This window comes from Zonotrichia albicollis, chromosome 3, assembly GCF_047830755.1.
Source record: "Zonotrichia albicollis isolate bZonAlb1 chromosome 3, bZonAlb1.hap1, whole genome shotgun sequence".
Classification (NCBI taxonomy): Eukaryota; Metazoa; Chordata; class Aves; order Passeriformes; family Passerellidae; genus Zonotrichia; species Zonotrichia albicollis.
Genome location: NC_133821.1, coordinates 99,195,341 through 99,215,411, shown reverse-complemented (window position 1 = coordinate 99,215,411; position 20,071 = coordinate 99,195,341). Strand labels below are relative to the sequence as shown.

The following is a 20,071-nucleotide window of genomic DNA, read 5'->3' as shown; positions in this document are numbered from 1 at the left end:
GCATGACTTTGTAGGGACCCCGACTCATTTGTCTGGAAAAGCCAAACCAGATGGCACTCAATGGACTGAGGAACATCAAGTGACTTTAAATAACTAAAATCCCTCCAGTTACTGACCCCCCACAGCAAGTCAAGAAATTTCTCCAAGTTGAGCCCATGCCTGACATTTGGGAAGCAGACATCCACCTCAAGCCAAAGGGTAAATTCCCAAAGGCAGGAGTCAGTCTGACTCTCTTGCATGGCTAGACTCTCTTTAACATTTAAAAAAAAAAAAAAGGGGGGGCAAAAGAACCCCCAACACAACATATAAACATTAAACTATTACCAAGAAGTTCCAAATGTGACCAGAACAACAGGTTATTTTTTTTCAGACTTTGAATATAGCGTGGCATTTTCCAACATCAGTCAGGACCTCTATGTCTCACAGAACAGAAATTTCCAATTTTTTAGTGCTTTCCTTTTTTCATTTTGTTTAAACAAAGTCAGAAATGTATTAAGCAGAATGAGCCCTCTGGGTCAGTTAGAGTGATCCCTTCTGCAATGCAATGGTCCCCAATACTGGTCCTTGCTTTTTTCACATCTGACAGGAAGCTCATTGTCTAATTATGTTTTTAAGTTAACATAATGTTACATGTAATAACTCTTAAAAAGGACATGACACTGCCTTTGTAATCCAAGAACTGAAAAAGTAGCCCATACATGGAGTCCTTTTTAAAAAGGAAATGTACCAACAGATAAACAATGCATATCTTTAATATTTTTGTAGTTATTCCATCATTTCAAAACTGATGATCCTTCATTAGATAACAAGTCAGAAAGAGTGATGCCTAAGGAAACATCTTAGAACCAGAATAACAGTGAAAGTCAGCTTAGTAAAAACATCTTTTTTATGAAGCCATAGAGATGGCTAAAGATACTGAGATAATGAAGACTGAGGAAGTACAGCCTTGAAAATTTGTCACTAAAGAATTATGACAAGATATGCAATTACCCATATTACATAGTGCCTCTCTTCCTGTTCAGGCAGACAGTTAGAAAAGTTGGACTTAATTTCTTATTCTGTGCAATCTTTATCTTCTCCAGCTAAACCTCACCAGCTAAACCCCTCTTTACTTCTCAAGTCACCAGAAACTTAGAAAGATCCAACATAGGAACTCTTCTGTATAGTATTCTAAAATTTACCCAATTTCTGTAGAGGCTTTTTTAAAAAATACCCAAGTAAGCCCAAACATTGCTAAAGTAAATTTGTATTTCCTCAGAACAAGTATTCTGTTACAGGCTGCTTCCTCTATGTATGCTTATCTATGACTTTAACCTTCCTCATGGAAAATCTCACTGGCTTTACTGGGACTTTCTCAGAAGAAATGAACACTTCATATGCTGTGAATCCCAAACCAGAGTGGATTTCTTATCCACAATGTCTTCTATCATAAATTGACTCTGAACTTTTTATGAAAAATTGAGCAGAAAAAGTATTTCAACACAAGATAGGAAATCTGGAAATCATTTTCAGAAACAAAGTAGCCATGCTTAACATTTGTTTTCAAATCATCAATGAAGAATTGCATTTTCAAGTGATGTTAACCCAGTCAAGGTCAAAGGAAATGCCTGAATTTATTTCATGTGACATGAACATTGCTATTTTGCTAAAGGTAGAATTTTCCACTGTATATACACCCTTCAATATACATCAGTGTTCTTCCCAAGAGGGGAGACATTAACTTTTCATGCAGTACTTTGGATTGATGTATTTTGTAAATGAAACGTTTCAAAGACTCTTTTTTGGAAATGCCCCAGGGAGAACTGAAAATTTAATAAGTCGATAAATGCACCTATAAAGGTCCACATAAAATAGAAATTTCATCTTCATTAGTTCTTTACACCTGTGCAAAGTCAGGTGTACCAACCAGCAATCAGAATAATAGGACTTTACAGCTTCTTTCTCTTGCATAAAGGACTGCAAGACGTGCTGGGGAGTAAAAAGAATCTAGGTCTGAGAAGTCTGATGCTAAAAATTCAAATGATCTCGAGGCTCCATTGATTTCAATGACCTTACCCAATTTAGACTAGCTAGGAAGCTAACATCTCCTGATTAACTTGCTGTCATGATGAGCTGCTCTTAAAGGAAAGAATAAATCTGCCTCATCTGCTCCACACACACACCAGAATCATATGGGTAGGCTGGAGAGGCAGCAAGTCAAAAGGTAAGGGACACCTCCTTAAGGTCCAAACGTTACAGAAATGGCCAATGAAAATGTTAATTAAAGAACAAATTCACCCACCAGCTGCACAAACTGGCTCCATATCCTGAAAGGTTTAGAAAGCAAGGGTTATCTCTAAAGATCTCATTACCTGATGTTTTTGTGGATCAGTAGTACTGTGGGAAAGTGCAACACCTGGAAGGTGCCCATCGCCGGGAGGTTTCCCTGCCTCGGTGCCAGGGGAAAGGTGGGATGTGGTCAGCAGCTGAGCACTGATGGGACTGTAGCCATTGGAAGGCTGATGAACATTGCTTGAGGCAGCAGCTACTTCATCTTCATCACCGGAGTCCGTAATCAGGATAAACTCAGCCTTAAAAAGGTCATTCTCCTGCATTTCTCCTCTGCTTGAATGGCAGCCCAGGGACGGGAAAGCCGTTCGGTTGCTGTCTGCACAGACAGTGGACACGCAGCCTTGTTTGGCCCCACTCTTTAAGACCAACTCATCAGAGACTGTGTCAGACTGCAAAAGACACAAGGAAAAAGATCCCAATTAACTGCATTTTATTTGTATTCCCCAAAATGTAAAGCAATTTTGGCTTTAGGTAGTGGCTGTCTCTGCACTACCAAAAGTGCAGTAGGCAAATGAAGAATTTAGGCATGAGTGCACAGCAGAAGCCACTTCCCTGGGGAGTCCCAGCTTCCAGGCCGCAGCCAGTGCTGAGGGGGCTGCCTTCCCAGCAGCTCACAGAGCAACAGGGGGCTCTGAGACAGCGGTGGCCCCAGACAGGGCCGGCTCAGGGGCTGGGAAGGAGGGTGCAGCCGAGTCCAGTGAGCTGTCACACCGCACTACACCAGACACGGTGGGAAGGCATTCCGACCGCCACATCCACGGAGCAGACAATGCTCCTCAGAGCAGCCTGACAGACAAATCTGGGACAAAACCTATACATATTAACGAAGAAACAAAGGCCCTTAAGACAAGGCATTCTTCGAAGAGAGCAAACAGACTCAGAGGTCAGAGAGCTTTGCTGTATGTTCAAGCTTCGGAGCACAGACCACAATTGTTCCTCGTATTTGCTGCAATTTCCACATCCAGTATGTCACTTCTCAAGCATGCTTTGGATGAAAGCAGGAATAGTACAGACTACACACATGACACACATATCATTAAAGCATTCAGTATTGAAACTGCTTTGTAAATCATGTTTCTGTCAGAGGAGGAATCAGGTAAATGAATGGACATATTGTGTGCTGCAAGAGGAAGACTCCAGATGGGGCTCATATTTGAGTGCTGCTTGAGGAACACAGTAATTACAAATTTCCACTTCACTGGCAGCTCCATGAGTCCTGGAGTTCAGTTCTTAAAAAAATATTGGACCATAAAGGGGGATAGCAGCACTATGAGTTTGACAGTGTTAATTATCTGATGTTGGTTGTCAAAACATTGTTCAGGTTCTAGACATTTTAGAAGAGGGACTAATCTGTGCTATGAAGGTCTCACTACTGCATCAACAGCCAGAAAGGGTTCCTCTGTCTACAGAGAAACACATGGGGAAGAGGATAACCTGAATCAGGATAACCTTATTCTGCTTTATCCTGGGCATTACTTATCACAAAACCAATACTGAGCAGCTGTAAATGTAACTAATTCATTAAACCACCTGGGGATAATATTCCAGAGAATGTCTCTACAAATACATCCACCCTTTGCCCAGACCTAACCCCTTTTCGAGAGATAGGTCACTGAAATCCTGGAATATGTTCAGGTCAGAGGGCTGTGAACTCCTCTGAAAAGTTTATTACATGGAGAAGCACCCAGAACTGCAGCCCCAGCAATGTCCCAGGGAAAGAGCTGTTACACAAAAGCAGAATTGCCATGAGCACTAACATTAACCTGAGGATTGTGGTAGCTGTCCAAGCAGCATGGAATAAAATAACACATTAAGTGTTGTGAGGCAGGAAAGAAACAAACAAAGGCTTGACTGAAAGAAGGAGAGCCAGGAATGCTGCACTGCTGGCTTCATTGTTGCAGCAAATCACAGGGAAAAGTTTTCAAAAATCAAAAGCTCGCTTCCACTTTGATGCATTACTATGCAGCTATGAAAGGAATTGGCATCTTTCTTTCTGGAAGCCACAGCACTGGCATTTGTTGAAACCAGGATCCAATGAACAACTCCTGGTCCATTTCCATGTAATAACACTCCTTGCACACCACCCCTGCTGTCATGAAGATTAAGAAGGAATCCCCCTCTGCCACTGCATGACTGACAGAGCACAGAATTGAGATGATCAAGGGTTTCCTTCCAATATAAAGTCTGGCAAAGGCAAAGCAAGCTATTGAGCAGATACTCTCCTTCTCTTGCACAATGATTCCACATCTTGGTAATTAAACCAAGCACAAGCCAAGGAACCACTCAAGGGAAAGGGCTTCAGTTCAGCAATGCTCAGAATAAAATTTTCTTTATCTTTTGAAAAAGTGGAAAAAGTAATGCAAACAAAAATCTACCTTATTTACAATTTTTTGGTTGCTCAGATCCTTTGGTTCCTCTGGAATTGTCACAAGGAACTTAGAGATATCCACAACCTCAAAATGAGTTGGAAGCTGTCCAATGGATGGTACAAATGTGAAGGTCAATGGTTTGGTCCCAGATTCTTGAGATGAGACCTACAAAACAAAAATTAATTCAACTTCTTTATCCAAATGAAGACAATTTTTATCAGAGTTGAGATAATATGAATAACATGAAATAATGAATCTATATAACTTACGTGTCTGTTTTTAACTTTAGCTGTAGTTGTTTTGGTGTGGGTTTTTAACTGGCTAATTGTGCTTTAAAGCCTTATTTAACAGACAAAACACTGCCTTGGTTATAATCATCAACATTCTCTATATTCTAGTGGTGGCTCAGCAGACAGGAGAACTTTTGCTTGATAGCTTGCTATTCTTTCAATTTTCCATAACAAAATCAGGAAACCATATTTAATCCATTTCAAGGCTGTTTTTATCTTTGTTTAACTCCACTTTAGTAGACCAAAAAATCAATTATACCACTGCATCTGGGCAAATTACAGCCCCTAGAATATTTGCTTAATAAAAACCAAATTGGAAAAACTTTTGCTCTGAAAAAAAAAAGCAAAATATGTTCACATTTTCTAATGTAAATGCAGCTAATTCTGAGCAATATCAGAAATAAATTGCAATTTAAGTATCTTCTCCATTTTCTTTGGGCTTTCCATCCACCTATACCAACTAGTTGTTTGTGTGTCTGCTTTTTTCTCCTTCCCCCTGTTGCCCTCTCAGCAGGACTGTGTATATAGGGCCTGAATGCACAAAGATGAGAGAGGGTAAATGAAGGCATTTTCACCTAAATGTTTGATTTTATCACAGTGCTCTCCGTTCACTTGAATCCCCTGCACAGGAGATGGACCAGGGAAAAGAATAAGTCCACATCATGGTAAAGCTCTCAATTGCTTAGCCAGATTTCAGGAATTGGAACTGCACACGACCAGGTAAATAGAGGGAGCCACACTCCAAACCACTGAACCTGACATGCTGACTTTCCCATGACTTGTTAGTCTAAAAAATTTATTTTTCTGATTCAAAACTATGAAGTAGATTGATATTCCTTTGTTATATCTTACGTAAATCTTATGACTGTTAATTGTCTTTTCAATGAAGTATAATATGCAGAGGGTTGAACTGTATTGAATCATACAGGAAAACACGATTATTGCCTCCGCTTCTTTTTTTTTTTTTTTTTGGCTTGCTTGCTTGTTTAAAGTGAAACTAATTGAAGAGCTATGACTCTCATTATGCTTCATTGTAATTTGCATCCATAAGCAAATAGCAATTATGGAACAGAGCAGAATTATGGTTTACATTACTTGATCATCTTGTGGCTGGAACATTAAAATGATGGACACAGATTTCTAGTTTTAAAAAAACTCTAGGCGAATATTAGTTACTTCTACTAACAGCTGTCTCCTGGAGTGCTTGGACAAAACAGAGGCAGGTTATATGTAGAAATGCAGTCAACTCCTCTTTCCTCTGCAGTTTGGAACAACTGTGCTCTCTCAGACACATCCAAGTGTGCAGGTACAAGGTGCTCTCCTACTTTCACCTCCCCCTCCATTTCACACAAGTGACCAAGCACTGGAACAAAAAATGCACGGCCTGAATCAACAGTGAAAGAATAACAGCTAAATGCTGCACCATGCCAGGAGCTCAGGATGTTATTTTATGTGAAGGAGAAACAACAGCTCTGTCCTTCTCTCAGGAGCTAAGGTACTTGAGTCTGATCATTGCTTTTCATAACAGACCAACACAATTTTTGACTATTATTAGCCAGCACAATAAACACTTGGTCCGTGCACCTGATAAAAGCCAGCCAAGTGCCATCAGCACTCAAGGATGCACTCCCTAGGGAGCAGCTGCCACTCCCCAGGACACAGCCAGGGATGCAGCCCCCAGCCCAAGGGGCCTTCAAGGGGCAGGATTACCTGCACACAGGCAGGAGCAACACATCAGCATTAGTGATTTCTGTACAGCTGACACCATTCACTGCACCCTGCCTGGGTCTACACTAAAATCAGCTAGAGATGGCCTTTGCTTTCCTGAAGACCTGTAGCTTTGCTTTCATCTTCTCTCTCTAATTAGGAAGTGCAGCTGAGGACTTTGACTACCTTGGTTGTCTTCAAAAACATTTTCCCCCTCTACATCACCCTTTAGTCATGCTCTTGTTTTGACACTTGACAGCAGCTGCTCTGTATCACTGGACATTATTAAGTCAGAGGGCAAAATATTCCTTATAAAAGAAAAAGGAAGAAAGGGAATAAGTGTGCAATAGCAAGCCCAAACACAAACAGATTTATGGCAAATTTCAATATAATGTGTCAGCATTGCTAAACTCCCATTATTTTATTTGCACATTTGTAACAAGGAAATACAAACAAGAAATTAGACTAGAGGCTCCAGGCTGTTGCACAGTAATGGAGATATCTTGATATCACCTTATTTTGTATGTGTCTTACCCTGCACTTCCCATTTTATTGCTTTGGTGGAAAAATTACAGAACACACAAAGAAAACCTTACCATCTTTGGCCTAAAGACATCGTGGAAATAATCACCAAAATTGCTTGCAAGCTAAAACTGTGATTGGAAAATACATTAAAATAGAGAAACAAGATTTTTTTTTTCAGGTGGGAGATGCCATTAAATCATGGCATTATTTATATTCCCCTAGTGCACATTATTTTCTTGAAGTTTAGAAAGCATACATAAGCAATTACAATTACTGCATTTCAGACAGTTTCAAGTTGCTAGGTACTGCACTGAGCAGTGACAGGACTGTGCTCCTCTTAGTTTCACTCACAGTAATTGAGAAACAGGTACTTCCAGCTGGTAAAACTGGTCATGCAATCTAAGCTGCTTCACAGAAACCCAGACAAGCAAATATCACATGACTAGCCAAAAACACAACCATTGCCACTGAGGGAAAACAAAAGATAAATACTTGTGGCTTTAAATTATTTTTAAGTGCTTATTTTCATTTTATATATATTTTTTAAAAATAAGTAAAAATACATTGACATTTTAAAATTTAATTTTTCATTTAGAAAAAAGATTTTTATCCCTTTTTTGTATATTCATCTTATTTACCATCTCTCTCTCTCTGGCTGATGTTTCTAACCTTGAAGAACTGAAAAGACATGAACAGGCTGGACCTCCAGCACTTCGTTACATCTGTTAATAGCCACTGATATATAGAGGTAAACAATAAAGAAAAAAGCTTCAAATTCAAATGTATATCTTAAAAATATATTAAACTTCTTATCATCTTTCCTTCATAATCAGTAGCAGCAGCAGAGGTAATTCAATATCATACATTCCCTGCTGCTGGAATTCACTTGAATCAATACAGTTACAGTGGCAGAAAAATACCAAATGTGACATCTGTTGAATTCAATAACTAAGGAATTCTGGTTTATATTATATAATCAATCTTATGCACATGAAATACCAGATTGTTTATAATTGCAGCCTTCACATTAACTAGTTTTTTTAAGAATAGAAATTGTAGAGTTTAATATAAATAACCTTTATATATATCCATTGGTGTCTATGGGCAGCTTCATAATATATTGACAAAAAGCTTCAAAACAAAAAATTTATTCTAGATGACTTCCATGAGCTCCTATGTCATCAATTTACAAACAGGTTTGTTGCATAATTAATACCATCAATTTACAGCTGCCCTGGGGATAGTAACTTAAATTATATTAATTATTGTTTTCATTAGCACAGCTTCTGCAGTCCTTAGTTGTAGAGCCCATTTTTATTGTCTTGGTTACCTTATGAACATAAATGAACACTTCTATTTGATCTCTCATATGCTCCATATGCATTCAGCATGCTGCCTATTTTTTAATTTAAATAGAGGTTCTATTGTCAATGAATGCTTCTCAGGACTTCCTTCTGGAATACAGATTGCTAAAGTGAAATTCAATATGCTGGGTCACGTTACCACTTCTTCCACTGATTTGTTAATGTAAGTCATTCTATTAATAAAACAACACTCTGAGAAAACCTCATTCTTGAAACATCTAGTTCTTCCTTTGAAGATATTTATTTGTTTAAAGGACAGAAAAGGAAATTATGAGTAAATAATAGCAAAATAACAAGTGTGTACATAATGAAATAGAAACATGTTGACTGAAGCACTGTTTTGGTCAGAGCACAAATTCACATGCCCACAATTCCTGAGTGATAAATATAGCTCTGACACTCAGAGAGAGCACAGCTAACACCATTCACCCAGCTAGGGAGAGGGGCCATCCAAAAACACAGTCTGAGTTCTGTAATCCCTCCTTAAACTCCTTTTCTATGTTCAGACTAAAGTCAAACCACAAAGAGACATTGCCTCCTTCTCGAGACAGAGAAAAATACAGAGAAAAATCTAGTCAGATGGAACTAGCAGTGAATGAGATGTAAGAATCTTCAGCCTGTCTTCATACCCTGACTCGTTACAGCTATCACAGTAAGATAATATGGATTAGCTGTTTATTGTGTAATGAGCTCTGGCTTTTCTAAAACCTTTTACAAACAGCAGCAGATGATCATCTGAACACCAACTTTCTCTCTGTGAAACTTCAGAGGAAAAAGCTAAACCCATTCCAAAGGTCCAGAATGAAATTACAGTCAAGAAGAAGTTTGTGCCAAAGTTCCTAGGATAACTGTGGCCCAGAAGCTTCCCCAAGCTTTATGATGTGCCCATTTTATCACCTTCAGCAAATCATTTGTGCTTCTTTCATTACATCAACACACACACAAATACAGACAAGTATCTTTTGAAAATTAATGTGTGATGTGTGAAAAGCACTAGAAGGAGCACATGAATAATAGTAAAAAAATTTCATCTATTATTCAAAATGCAAGAGCTCATTCAGATTAAGTGTTTTTTTTCAAACATCATTTTAATTAGCTCTTCAGCCCAGCAGACTTTATACAACTGTAATTGCTCTTTGATACTGCTCTACACATATGCCGTTAAGTTTGATGAAAAGTAAGTAAAATAACATTTAATTTCCTCCTTTTGCTAAAGGCAAGTAAAATACCTTGTCTGTTATGCTTACTTGACTTAATTAAATGCGGTGTGACTAAATGGTCATAAAATATTAGACCCTAAGATGATCTGGGTCTTTTGGGTCTTTAAATTATATTTCTAGTGTCACTGGCACCCTTAAACTGCTTATGTGCTTTCACTCTCTGAAACGCCCTGAGAAGCAACATCTCCCAAGTTAAAACACTGTGTTCTAACATCCCAAGCTGCCCTAGTCCATCACCCATGTACAAATCCACAGCTGGGTTGTCCCACACCCACACTGCCCCTGGCTTCTCCCTCAGCAGGGAATCACCACTTCCCTCTGGCTGTCCTGTGTTCATTTTGCTGTGTGGATCAAGCAGAAATTAAGCTGAAATTTTTTTGCTGATTTTGCACTAGTGTGGCCAGGCTTGCCATCTGGCCTTCCACAGAAAGCAGTCAAGGACTGACAAAAAAAAGTTTTAAGGCAAAAGAAAACTTTTAAAAATCCAAACAAAACAAAAAACTGGTGCTGTCTAACATAAACGTGGTTTGTTTATCAAATATTTTTATCTTGGTCATTGTCAGAAGGCTTCCTGGGAAATGTGACTTCAGATCAAATCCAGTGCTTGCAGATAAAGAAAAATATCTGCCTTAAAACTGGAGTCCTTGAAGGTCACAGGACTTATGCCTTCATATGTAAAGGATTCATACTAGCACATTAACAGATACATTTAAAAACTGATATACACAACATATGGTTATGCAATGTCATGATACCTTTGCCCAGCAAAAAAGGCTGCACTCTGGTCAGTCACTTTAGTATAGCACAGAGGCAAAACAGATCCCCATTTTCCCGTCCATTTTTCAACAATTCCAACTTGATTACTCAGTGAGAAATTGAAAATTATAATTTATTCTTTTTTCCTGTAAGTTTCTTGCAATTTCAGCCCTGTAAGAGAGTCCCAAAAATGCTGCTGTCACCCTCACAGCAACCTTAAAGCATGTTCTCATTAATCTATTTGACATAATTCCCCTCATTGTGTTTTCCCAAAAGCTGTGCTTATCAATAAGAGGGTGTTGCTTGAAATCAGGCACTGGGAGGATAAATAAATCCCTCCTTACATCTGTCAGAGCTGAGACATCAGTCTTGTGGGATCATGCTAGGAAGGAACTTCAATTTTATAGTATCCCACATCAGCCATTTGCCTTTTGGTGTCACAAAATGTCCGGGTGGTTGAGGGCAGAGGGGTTTCAGCCAGAGCAGCTCCCTCCCTGCAGAGCTGGGGCTCACGTGCCACCAATTCCCATGACATTGTTCCACCACACCCGAGCACTGCCAGTCCTGCCTGCCTGCACCAAGCCCAGTGGTGCTGCCACCACAGGTGAGCATCTCTGCTGTTCTCCTTCCAAAAACACACTGCAGAGCAAGTTTGGGAGCACACCAGTGACGTTGTTGCAAGCAATGCATCTTGGAAGCAGGTGGTGCCCAGCATCACAGCTGTGCCTGCACATACCCCTGCATGTGTTGAAAACTGCACCCTCTTATTGACAGAATAGTCTAAGTTGGAAGGGACCCATAAGGAACAATGAGTCCAACTCATTTTTTGTGTTGGGAGTGGCCAGGGATTGAACCCACAGCCTTGAGCATTCTTAGCATTTGCTTTCACCAATTGAGCTAATCTCCTAGCAGACCATTATACCATTAATTTTGTACACTGGATTAACTACAGAGTGACTCCAGAAAAGGATATATATGTGCTAATACAACATGTCATGCTATCGTAGCTTGAAGGCTGTTGAAGAAAAACAAGGGATTTTAAAAGATGCTTCCAAAAGTACAAGGACAAGATAATAGCAGAAGTCTTGAAAGTGCAAGTGTGGAATAGGAGCCTTAGGGTTACAAGCACAAATCATTAGTAATAAGTTGTTACTCACTACAGGAATGTAACCTTGTGTGCTGGTATTAAGGATAACAGAGCAAGAAAAGAACACATTCTATGTGGCATATATAAAACATATCAAACACCATTACATTTAGATGTAGGATGTGCAGGCTGATGAAGGAGGAACAAATAAACTGTGAACAAAGACAGTAAAATAGCTTCAAGTGGGCCCAAAGCACCAGGTAAGCCCCACCACCACCATCATCCACCTTCCTGCAAACAGCTGCAGATGCTGGCAGCTTCCATAACGATACACAGAAAATAAAAGAGGTAGAAAAGAGAAAGTTGTCTAGGTTGCTTTCAAGTGTGAGACCATTGAGCTGCAATAGTAGGACCATTTGGACTTTAAGTGTATGTCTGTACCTAGACTACACCTTTATATAAGCCCCATATAGTGCACATGAGAGTTTGAGTGCACTTGGGTGAACAGTACAATGAGGAGGTGCTAAGAGAAAACAGATTGAAGAGAGGGTAAGTGTGAGAGGTAGTGCACAAAAGTCTTTCCCAAATGGATAAACTCAGGGGATTAGTGGTCAGGTTGAATCCAAAATAAAGGATAAATTCAGAATACCAAGTATCAGCCCAAGACCCCCAGGACACACTGGAATCAGCAATGAACAAGTTGAACCCCCCCTGTATCTGCTGTACCCAGACAAAGACTGCAGGATTACACATACAGCTCACTCTCTAAGAAGCCAAAGGCACAGTAGTAAATCCTTCTACTTCTGCACAAAGGGCTGTGCCTCCAGCCGGGCATGAGTTAGTGCATGAGGGTTTGAGAAAGCTGCTTCAGTAACCAAACACACCCTGTGAAAAGTTATCTGCTTTAATAACAGCTCATTCTCTTAATATCTTGACTAGAAAAAGGGCACATATAAATGTTGTTTTTGAGAAGTGCTTCCTTCAACTTGTTCCTGTCAGGGAAAAGGGAATTAATAACATTATAACTCTGTGATTATACTTTTAATTTTCCAATTAGGGCAACTAGAAATTTTTGCATCTCTATAGATGCTTCTCTAGCTTGCATGAGTTGCACAAGGTACCTGGTCTTACCTCCCTTGAGGTTTGGTAGTGATTTGGATACAGCAGATGAAATTGAGCATTGTGCAAAGTTTCTGCTCAGTTTTGAAGCAGTGCTTTGCTGGTTTGCTTAGATGCAACTGAAGGACTGGTACAGCCCCACTTCAGCAGATGAGTTACACTTCAAACTTCTCCAGGTTAACAGCTTTGTGTGAAATCCCTCATGGACCCTTATGAGGACATGCTGGATGTAGGGCTCTCAAAGCTCTGGGGCAAACCTGCTGTCAGCAAGAGCACTTCAGCAATATTTTGGCAAGCACAACATCATTTGTTTCACAACAGCATTTTCTCTGTGTTTCCCCAGGTGTAACCCTATCCAAAACACTCCAGCACAGTGTGAACACCCCAGTCACCCAAGACTGACAGGAAGAAATGAACAACCAGTGGCCCTTTGTACCATGGTCACCTGTTAATTGTAGCATTTACTCTAAGAAAAATTGTCTTCTAACCCAAAGGACTACAGCTTCAGGTTCAAATTCATTCTCACTGCCAGCATTTTCAGCAAAGAAAATTCTTTCCAGGAGAAACAGAAGGCAGTTTCCAACACTCCTCCCTCAGAGATTGCAGCTACCTCTGGAAGATTTAATGTTCCCATTCCCATGTCCCAGGTTAACAGATCCTGTCATTACCTCCTGCCCTGATACAAGCAACCAGCTCCAGCTGCTCTCATCCAAACACCAAAATGCAGTGATATGCTTATACATGACCTACAGCTACTACATGCATGTCTCCACTGACTAGTCTCCTCATTTTGACTTTCTGATTTCCTAAAAGTTTCCTTTTCCTCTAATATTCCTCTTTTATTACTGCTGTCTGTTCTCAGCTAAATGAAACTTGTTAAAAACACATTTAAGTTTTTGATGACTTTTTCAGTTTAGTTTATTAAAATATTTTCATTTTTTAAAACTGCAGAAAGCAATGGATCTTGAGAGTTAAAATGTTTTGGACAAGTTTTATTTAAGTGGAAAGTAAATATTCATTTAAAAATAGTTGATCTGTCAGGAGGAAAGTAAAGGCTGATGTGATTTGCTTCTGGCAGCACAGATTCTTTCATGTGTTTGGACTCTGCTATTACTATTATTTTAAAATAAGAATCACATCTTCAATAGGTATCTCCTTTTCCACACTGCTACAGCTTGTATCTGGGCACTGGTACTGCTGAGGAACTATATTTTTGGAGCTGGGATCCAAAGAATATTAATAACGTGTTGTGTTAAATTTTCAAAAGGCAAATACAACTGCCACCCACATACCAATGACAGATAATAGCACATCTTCCATGTTTTGGTATTATCTCACTAAATTATTGTGAAATACTCTCAAATATGTTTTCTAAGATTCAAGAAGCCATTTGGCCTCTGGATTTAACAAGCTTTTTTATCAATCAGAAAAGGGTATTTTGAAAAAAGAAAAGCAATGCTGTCATAGATTTCAGCACAGGCAAATTAAAACCTTAGTCTTTATCTACTTCACATATGCCCAGATTGAGGGCTTCCAGTTAATCTGGCATAATTTTTTTTCTACTGTCATTTCAGCAGACAGCAGTGAAAGTCTTGTAATACCAGCTAGCCCATATTCCTCAGCTCCTTTCCACAAAGAAGAGAACAGAGTTCTCATTGATGGCACATTAGAGATACACAGAGCACTCTGGAAATATCTGCTGCTACATTTTCAGCTTCTAAACAAAGCACACATAGGGGAAGGCAGTTAATATTTTAATCCCTAAGAAATGGAATATTTCATCTTGTATTATCAGCAATAGGCTTCCCATCAGAAGCTGCACCCTTTACAGTCACTTGTGCCAGGCATTTAAGGAATAATCAATACAAGCTCATCTACAAGCATTCTTACCTGTCCCCTACCAACAAAACTCAGAGGGTGGATAATTCAGATGCCTCCTTCTGCAGACTGCTGCCTGTAGTATGCAGAGCACAGTTGAAAGATAAATAAAAAATGAACATTAAAAAAGCAGCAACGAAATGTCTATGATAAAACTGAAATAGAGGTCATAATTTCCCCTTCTCAGCAAGGACTTTCAGAGGTCCTTTTAATGAGCTATTTTCTGAGTAGGTCTGTGTGGGCCCAGAGGAATGCTGGCTACAAAGAGTAATTATTCTGGCACTCAGCTACTAGCAAACAATAAGGTAAAGCTGAATGGCTGTTGGCTTCTTCTGCACATTCACAGGAGGGCATGATAATAAACTTAGAATCTTGTTTTCTTCTCTGTGTTAATCATTTAAAAGCAGCTGTCTTTAAACATTAACCTGAGCTTTCCCAGATACCAAGAATACTGCATGTTTGACAGTGCTAGGGTCATTTTCATATGACTTTATCCATTGGGAAGAATAGTTACACTTGGTCCAATTAAATAACTTTACTTTTAGTCATTAAATAATTTTACACTATATATATACAAGCTTGACTTTGTCTCATTAAAAAAAAAATGTTACTTTTCCCCTTTGGCATAGTAATTCACTAAATACAGTCATGTACCATTCCTCAGATATTTTAGAGTGTAGGAGAAAGAATAGAAGAACTGTAGGAGAACAGCAGACTGTACATTTTGCACCAAGAACAAGCATAATTTCTTTGAACAACAAATCTGGGAAGTGAGAAAACACTTGAAGACAAAGTATGCTACTAATGCCTGGGTTCTAAAGAAGAGTCTATCAAATTTAAGCAAAACCCTGTCAGTGTTACAAAAATTACCTTGGTGTTTCGGTTGAAAATGTGTAAATAACACTCATGCATAGATGCTACAAACTAATTAAAAGGATCAGAGGCTCAAAGGACTATAAAAAAGAGAATGGACCTAATTGAAATTAACAAAAATCTACATGCTGTCTACAGATACTTTCTTCAGAAGTTCCCAGTAGTAGAATACAAGTGACAATGCAATGGAAAACACTTCAGCAGGTAGTAAGAAACCATGTAGGTTCAGTACTTAATTCCTGTATATTTGTACTGTCATGTTATATCTTCATCCTAGGAAATTGGAGGAAGGCATGAATGTAATAATCATAGCTTTAGATTGTTTAAAGAAGCAACTGAATTTATTTACTGACAGAACTACAATATCAGAGATTTTATAAATATTTTTGTCACCTTAGAACAGGTCAAAGTCTATATTTCCTAAAATACCCCAAAATAAACTCAGTACAATCAAGGTTGGTCCTGGCAGTAATTCCAGTATGTTTCATAAGATTCTTAAACCACCCTCACCACCAGGGAGAACTGATTACCCTCAAGCTGTGCATTAAGTGACATTCCTGACATACCTTCCATAGGATGGATTCTGTGCCTGCTCCTGTAAAGGACATTTAGCATTTTGATGACGTTAGGAGCATCCATAAGTCAAGGTTCTCTTACACTTTGGTTTTATTAGCTAAAGACACATGCCCTCTTCTTCAAACTCTAGGCTTTAGAGCCCAAAATTTTGCAGCCATTCAAAGAGACCTTTGCTCCTTTTGCCTTAATGGGAGATGAATCTGCAATCTCCCAAAAGCAGAGCTGACAGATTCAGGGAAAATATTTCTTGCTTAGTGCAGTGCTCTAAAATGTCTGGATTGAGGAGAATCTCACAAGATTGCAGAAGAAATGGCGATTTACTATTTTTTTAATAACTTTGGACCATTTTTTCTTAAAGTTACTTGAAGTAAGTCAAATTTCACCCAAGAATTGAGTAAAAACAAGTATGATTCTGAGTTTCTTAAATTGGTTTTTGCTTTGAAAAGGGAAGAAATATATCTTGGATGAAGATTGAAACTGAAATTCAAATTAAGTTAAATAGGAGGTTAATATAAGGTTTAAAAAAGTGAAAGCATTTCAGTTATCAGTTTGTTAGTTTGAGATATCAGTCATAGTTTTAATTTTCAAGAGCAGGGATCATTAAACCAGACATCAAAAATATATCCTTCATTTAAATTCAACAGAAAAGACCATATAACTCATGCATTACTTTTTCATCCAATGTTTCGACAAGTTAGAAGATTTACAGATAATAAACAGATTTGGACTTAATAAAAGTCCTTGTTCTGCATCAGCAAATGACTCTTGCAAGTATTCTTTATCCCAGAGATTATATGTCCTGTGAACAATATTAAGAAATGACAAGCATTTTTAATAAAGCTCTCCTACCTTCCTGCACAAGGCACAATCTATGAAAGGTTCATAATCAATGTCTTCTGAACAGTTTAATTAGTTTACATTACACAGAAGCATAGTGAGTCTCAAATTAAAAAAAAAAATTAAAACCCCTGAAATTTTAGGTCATGTATCAAGACCATCCTAACAGCAATGTATTGGTAATCCAATAAAATTTTAATTATGCACACTTTTCACTAAATCTTTGGATTATTTTACCATATTCTACATTCAGTTTTACAGAAAAAAAGGCACTGCTGTACCATTTATGCCAAATTCTTTTTCATAGTGTTGGACTTTATGTTCCTATTGGCTATAGCTCTTTCTTCAGGAAAAAAGTGATGAGGAGGAGCTCAGTCCTGCCACAGGTATCCAGGTGAGGTTTTGATAGGAGCAGAGAACACAGGTCAAGGGGAGAGCTCAGGCACCCAAGAAGAGCAAAAGGCAGATACACCCACAAGCCCAGCCCTCTTCCCTCAAACACCCCTTCTCTGACTCTTAAATAAAGTGTAACCACTGAGGTGTTCTCCCAAAAAGTTGTTCCCTCATGCAGTGTTTGTCTCCCAGCTCCAGTCTCTGACTTTGCATCTGCCCTGCCTATAAGGCCTTGTTTGTTAACTAGCCAGAAATCAGCATGAAGAAAAGAATTTAAAAGTTAAGGAAATTGATGTTGTTTTTTGAAGTAACTTAAAAGACCTCTTGTACCAAAAAAAAAACTTTTACACTGCTTTTCAAGAAAGATTCTTTTAGAAAATTACAAAATATACTAGTAGATTATTAAATTCCACTAATTGAAAAGGTTGCCTTTAATTTTGGTAGAAGTCAGATGCTGTGTTTTATTGCATGTTGCCTCAACAGACTGTGTATTGCCACTGTACATAGGAGATCCATCTCCTTTGCAGTTCTGTAGTGGACCAGAAATTTTTCATTTAAGTATTTTCTCCCACACTAAAAAAGTCAGTTTGCTTGAAGAAAACCTTTTAACAGAACTTTTGGCTTCATTCATTTTATCTGGATGGTGCCTTGAATCCAGGAGGGAATAATCGGTGGAAGCACCAGAACGGAGAGACAGAATTACTTTTGAAAATGTCTCTCTGAATGACAAGAATAAACTCACTCCATGTTTCCTACAGTGCTGATGAATGACCCAGCTACCAGACTATTTTCAGATGTCTCTTTCTCAGATGTGTTTTTCAGAATAAGATCTGAGAGACATCTTCCACCATTAGCATCGGAAAACGGATTGCCAAAGGTTGAAACCTTCCTCCTGCTAAAGTCTTTTCCTAGTCAGAGTTGTCAGACACAGTTATTGAATGTTAAAATGAGGTTGCAACCTTCCAGAGCTGGAGAAGCATTTGACTCAAAAATCCTGACACTGAGGCCTTGGAAGAAGGATCTGTGGAGCAAGAAAGGAGCTTTGGGTGACTGTGAGGTGTCAGGATTTGTTTTGCAGCACTCACTATAACCTGCCTTTTCCCTGCCAGCAGCCAAGAGCCACTGCAGCACCTGATGGTCACAAACGAGCCAGAAGGCTGCAGGTGAAGGATCTGCACATCTGACCTGCCATCAGCCTTTATTCTTCTTCCAAAACAATGCATACGAGAAATGCACACAGCCACAGATTTGAAGCAATTGGCAGACATTTTTGTTTGGCTCCTCACTAAAGCTAAATAAACATAAAATGTAAGGGTGTTCTGACCCACAGCTGTTCTTGGCAAAATTCAACAGCCAAAAAGGTTTATAGACAGTGATTTGTGCTACAAAAACAAAATCAGGTCGGTTTAAGAACTCCTTGTCTGCTACATAGGATATAAAATATTTCTTAGTTGTTGCATTTTCACTCCAATTTACTAGAACCTCAAACATTGAATAGAGCATTCAGGATTAAGAGGCTTTGGCATGGTTTCTGTAGTGAGTGTGTGTCTTTGTGTGTGTGTGCTCAAATGAGAGACAGGAGAATGTTATGTGGGTGGAGGTGAAGTGTCAAGAATTTGGGATTTGCTTTTGTAAACAGCAGACTATACACTTGTCCTATAACAATAGACTAGGCCTTGTTCACATGAAACTCTATAGTTTAATGGATTTTTTTAAATGAAAAAAATAGACTTGAGCAAGATTTTACAGTGTTTTTGAGATTGCATCATAATAAAAATAAAATAGGCTTTCATGCATTTGCACCTGCTACTTAAAAATACACTTCATTCCATGAAGGCTAATGAAAGGAGCAGTTCCATAAGAATTATGCTGTATCACTTCAGAAGACCAAATTCTAAACTATCAGCTTGTTTCAACCCTAATTACCAATGGGGCACACTTCAGAAGTTGTTTTCTCATCCAAATTTAGTTCGTCTCTCTTGGAACGTGTGCATCTGATTGCAAGACTATTTTTAAAGGTTATTATCTGTCAGTGGAGGTACAGATAGTGAATCAATAATCCAGGGACTGCTGGACATCCACAACTGCAAAATAAAAAAAATACTGTGGTGCAAATGGATTTATTTAAATAGCCTACCATTACTTCTTCCCTGGGTAGCATGAGAATGTGTCTCTGCTAACAGGGGATGACTTATTTGAATGTGTTAGTCAAGCATTTGCAGTCATGTGGCCTTTCATAACTGGTAAAACAAGCCAGAAACATCCAAAAAAACTCTTTTGCAGTATTTCTTAGCCAGCAACATTGAATTCTACTTCACTTCTAAGGTATTTATCTTGCTTTTTTTGTTTCTCTTTTTTTTCCTTTGCTGTCACCACTTTAAAACATCTGTTACAAAAATACACACTTAGAAAGTATATTCTGGGAAAGAATTCTTATACACTGCATCCATCACTGCAACTGATCAGTCAGATAAACCCTCTGGTAAAGCTTCATGTTTCTTCCCTGTTCACATTGACTTTTCCAGGAATTGTAAAAATTCACTCACTAAATTATCAAACTTCTGAGAGCCTAATGAGAGCTAGTTCAATGCAAAAACTTCTTCATTCTTATTCATATTATAAAATGACAATAAAATTATTGAAAAAATGAAATCTAATCTAAAACAAAATAGAGGCATGACATCTTTGAAGAATATGCAAAGAATGTCATTTATTCATATAGCAGCAAAGGAAGGTGCACAAAAAT

The 20,071-nt window shown here is 38.5% G+C and overlaps 1 protein-coding gene across 9 annotated transcripts in view; it reads right to left on the bottom strand.

Annotated features, from left to right (window-relative positions):
* Positions 1–20,071, bottom strand: part of MLIP (muscular LMNA interacting protein) — a 104,105-nt gene that overhangs the window by 52,941 nt on the left and 31,093 nt on the right. For 7 of the 9 annotated variants that reach the window (XM_074538211.1, XM_074538207.1, XM_074538205.1 and 4 more), the window contains exons 2-3: positions 4,707–4,865; positions 2,352–2,720 (exon numbers count right to left, since the gene is read on the bottom strand). In XM_074538211.1, coding sequence (XP_074394312.1) covers positions 2,352–2,594 — 243 coding nt within the window. In that variant the 5' untranslated portion in view covers positions 2,595–2,720; positions 4,707–4,865. Of the gene's footprint in view, positions 1–2,351; positions 2,721–4,706; positions 4,866–14,658; positions 14,723–20,071 lie in introns of all 9 variants that reach the window. The other 2 variants (XM_074538210.1, XM_074538209.1) reach the window with 2 other exon arrangements.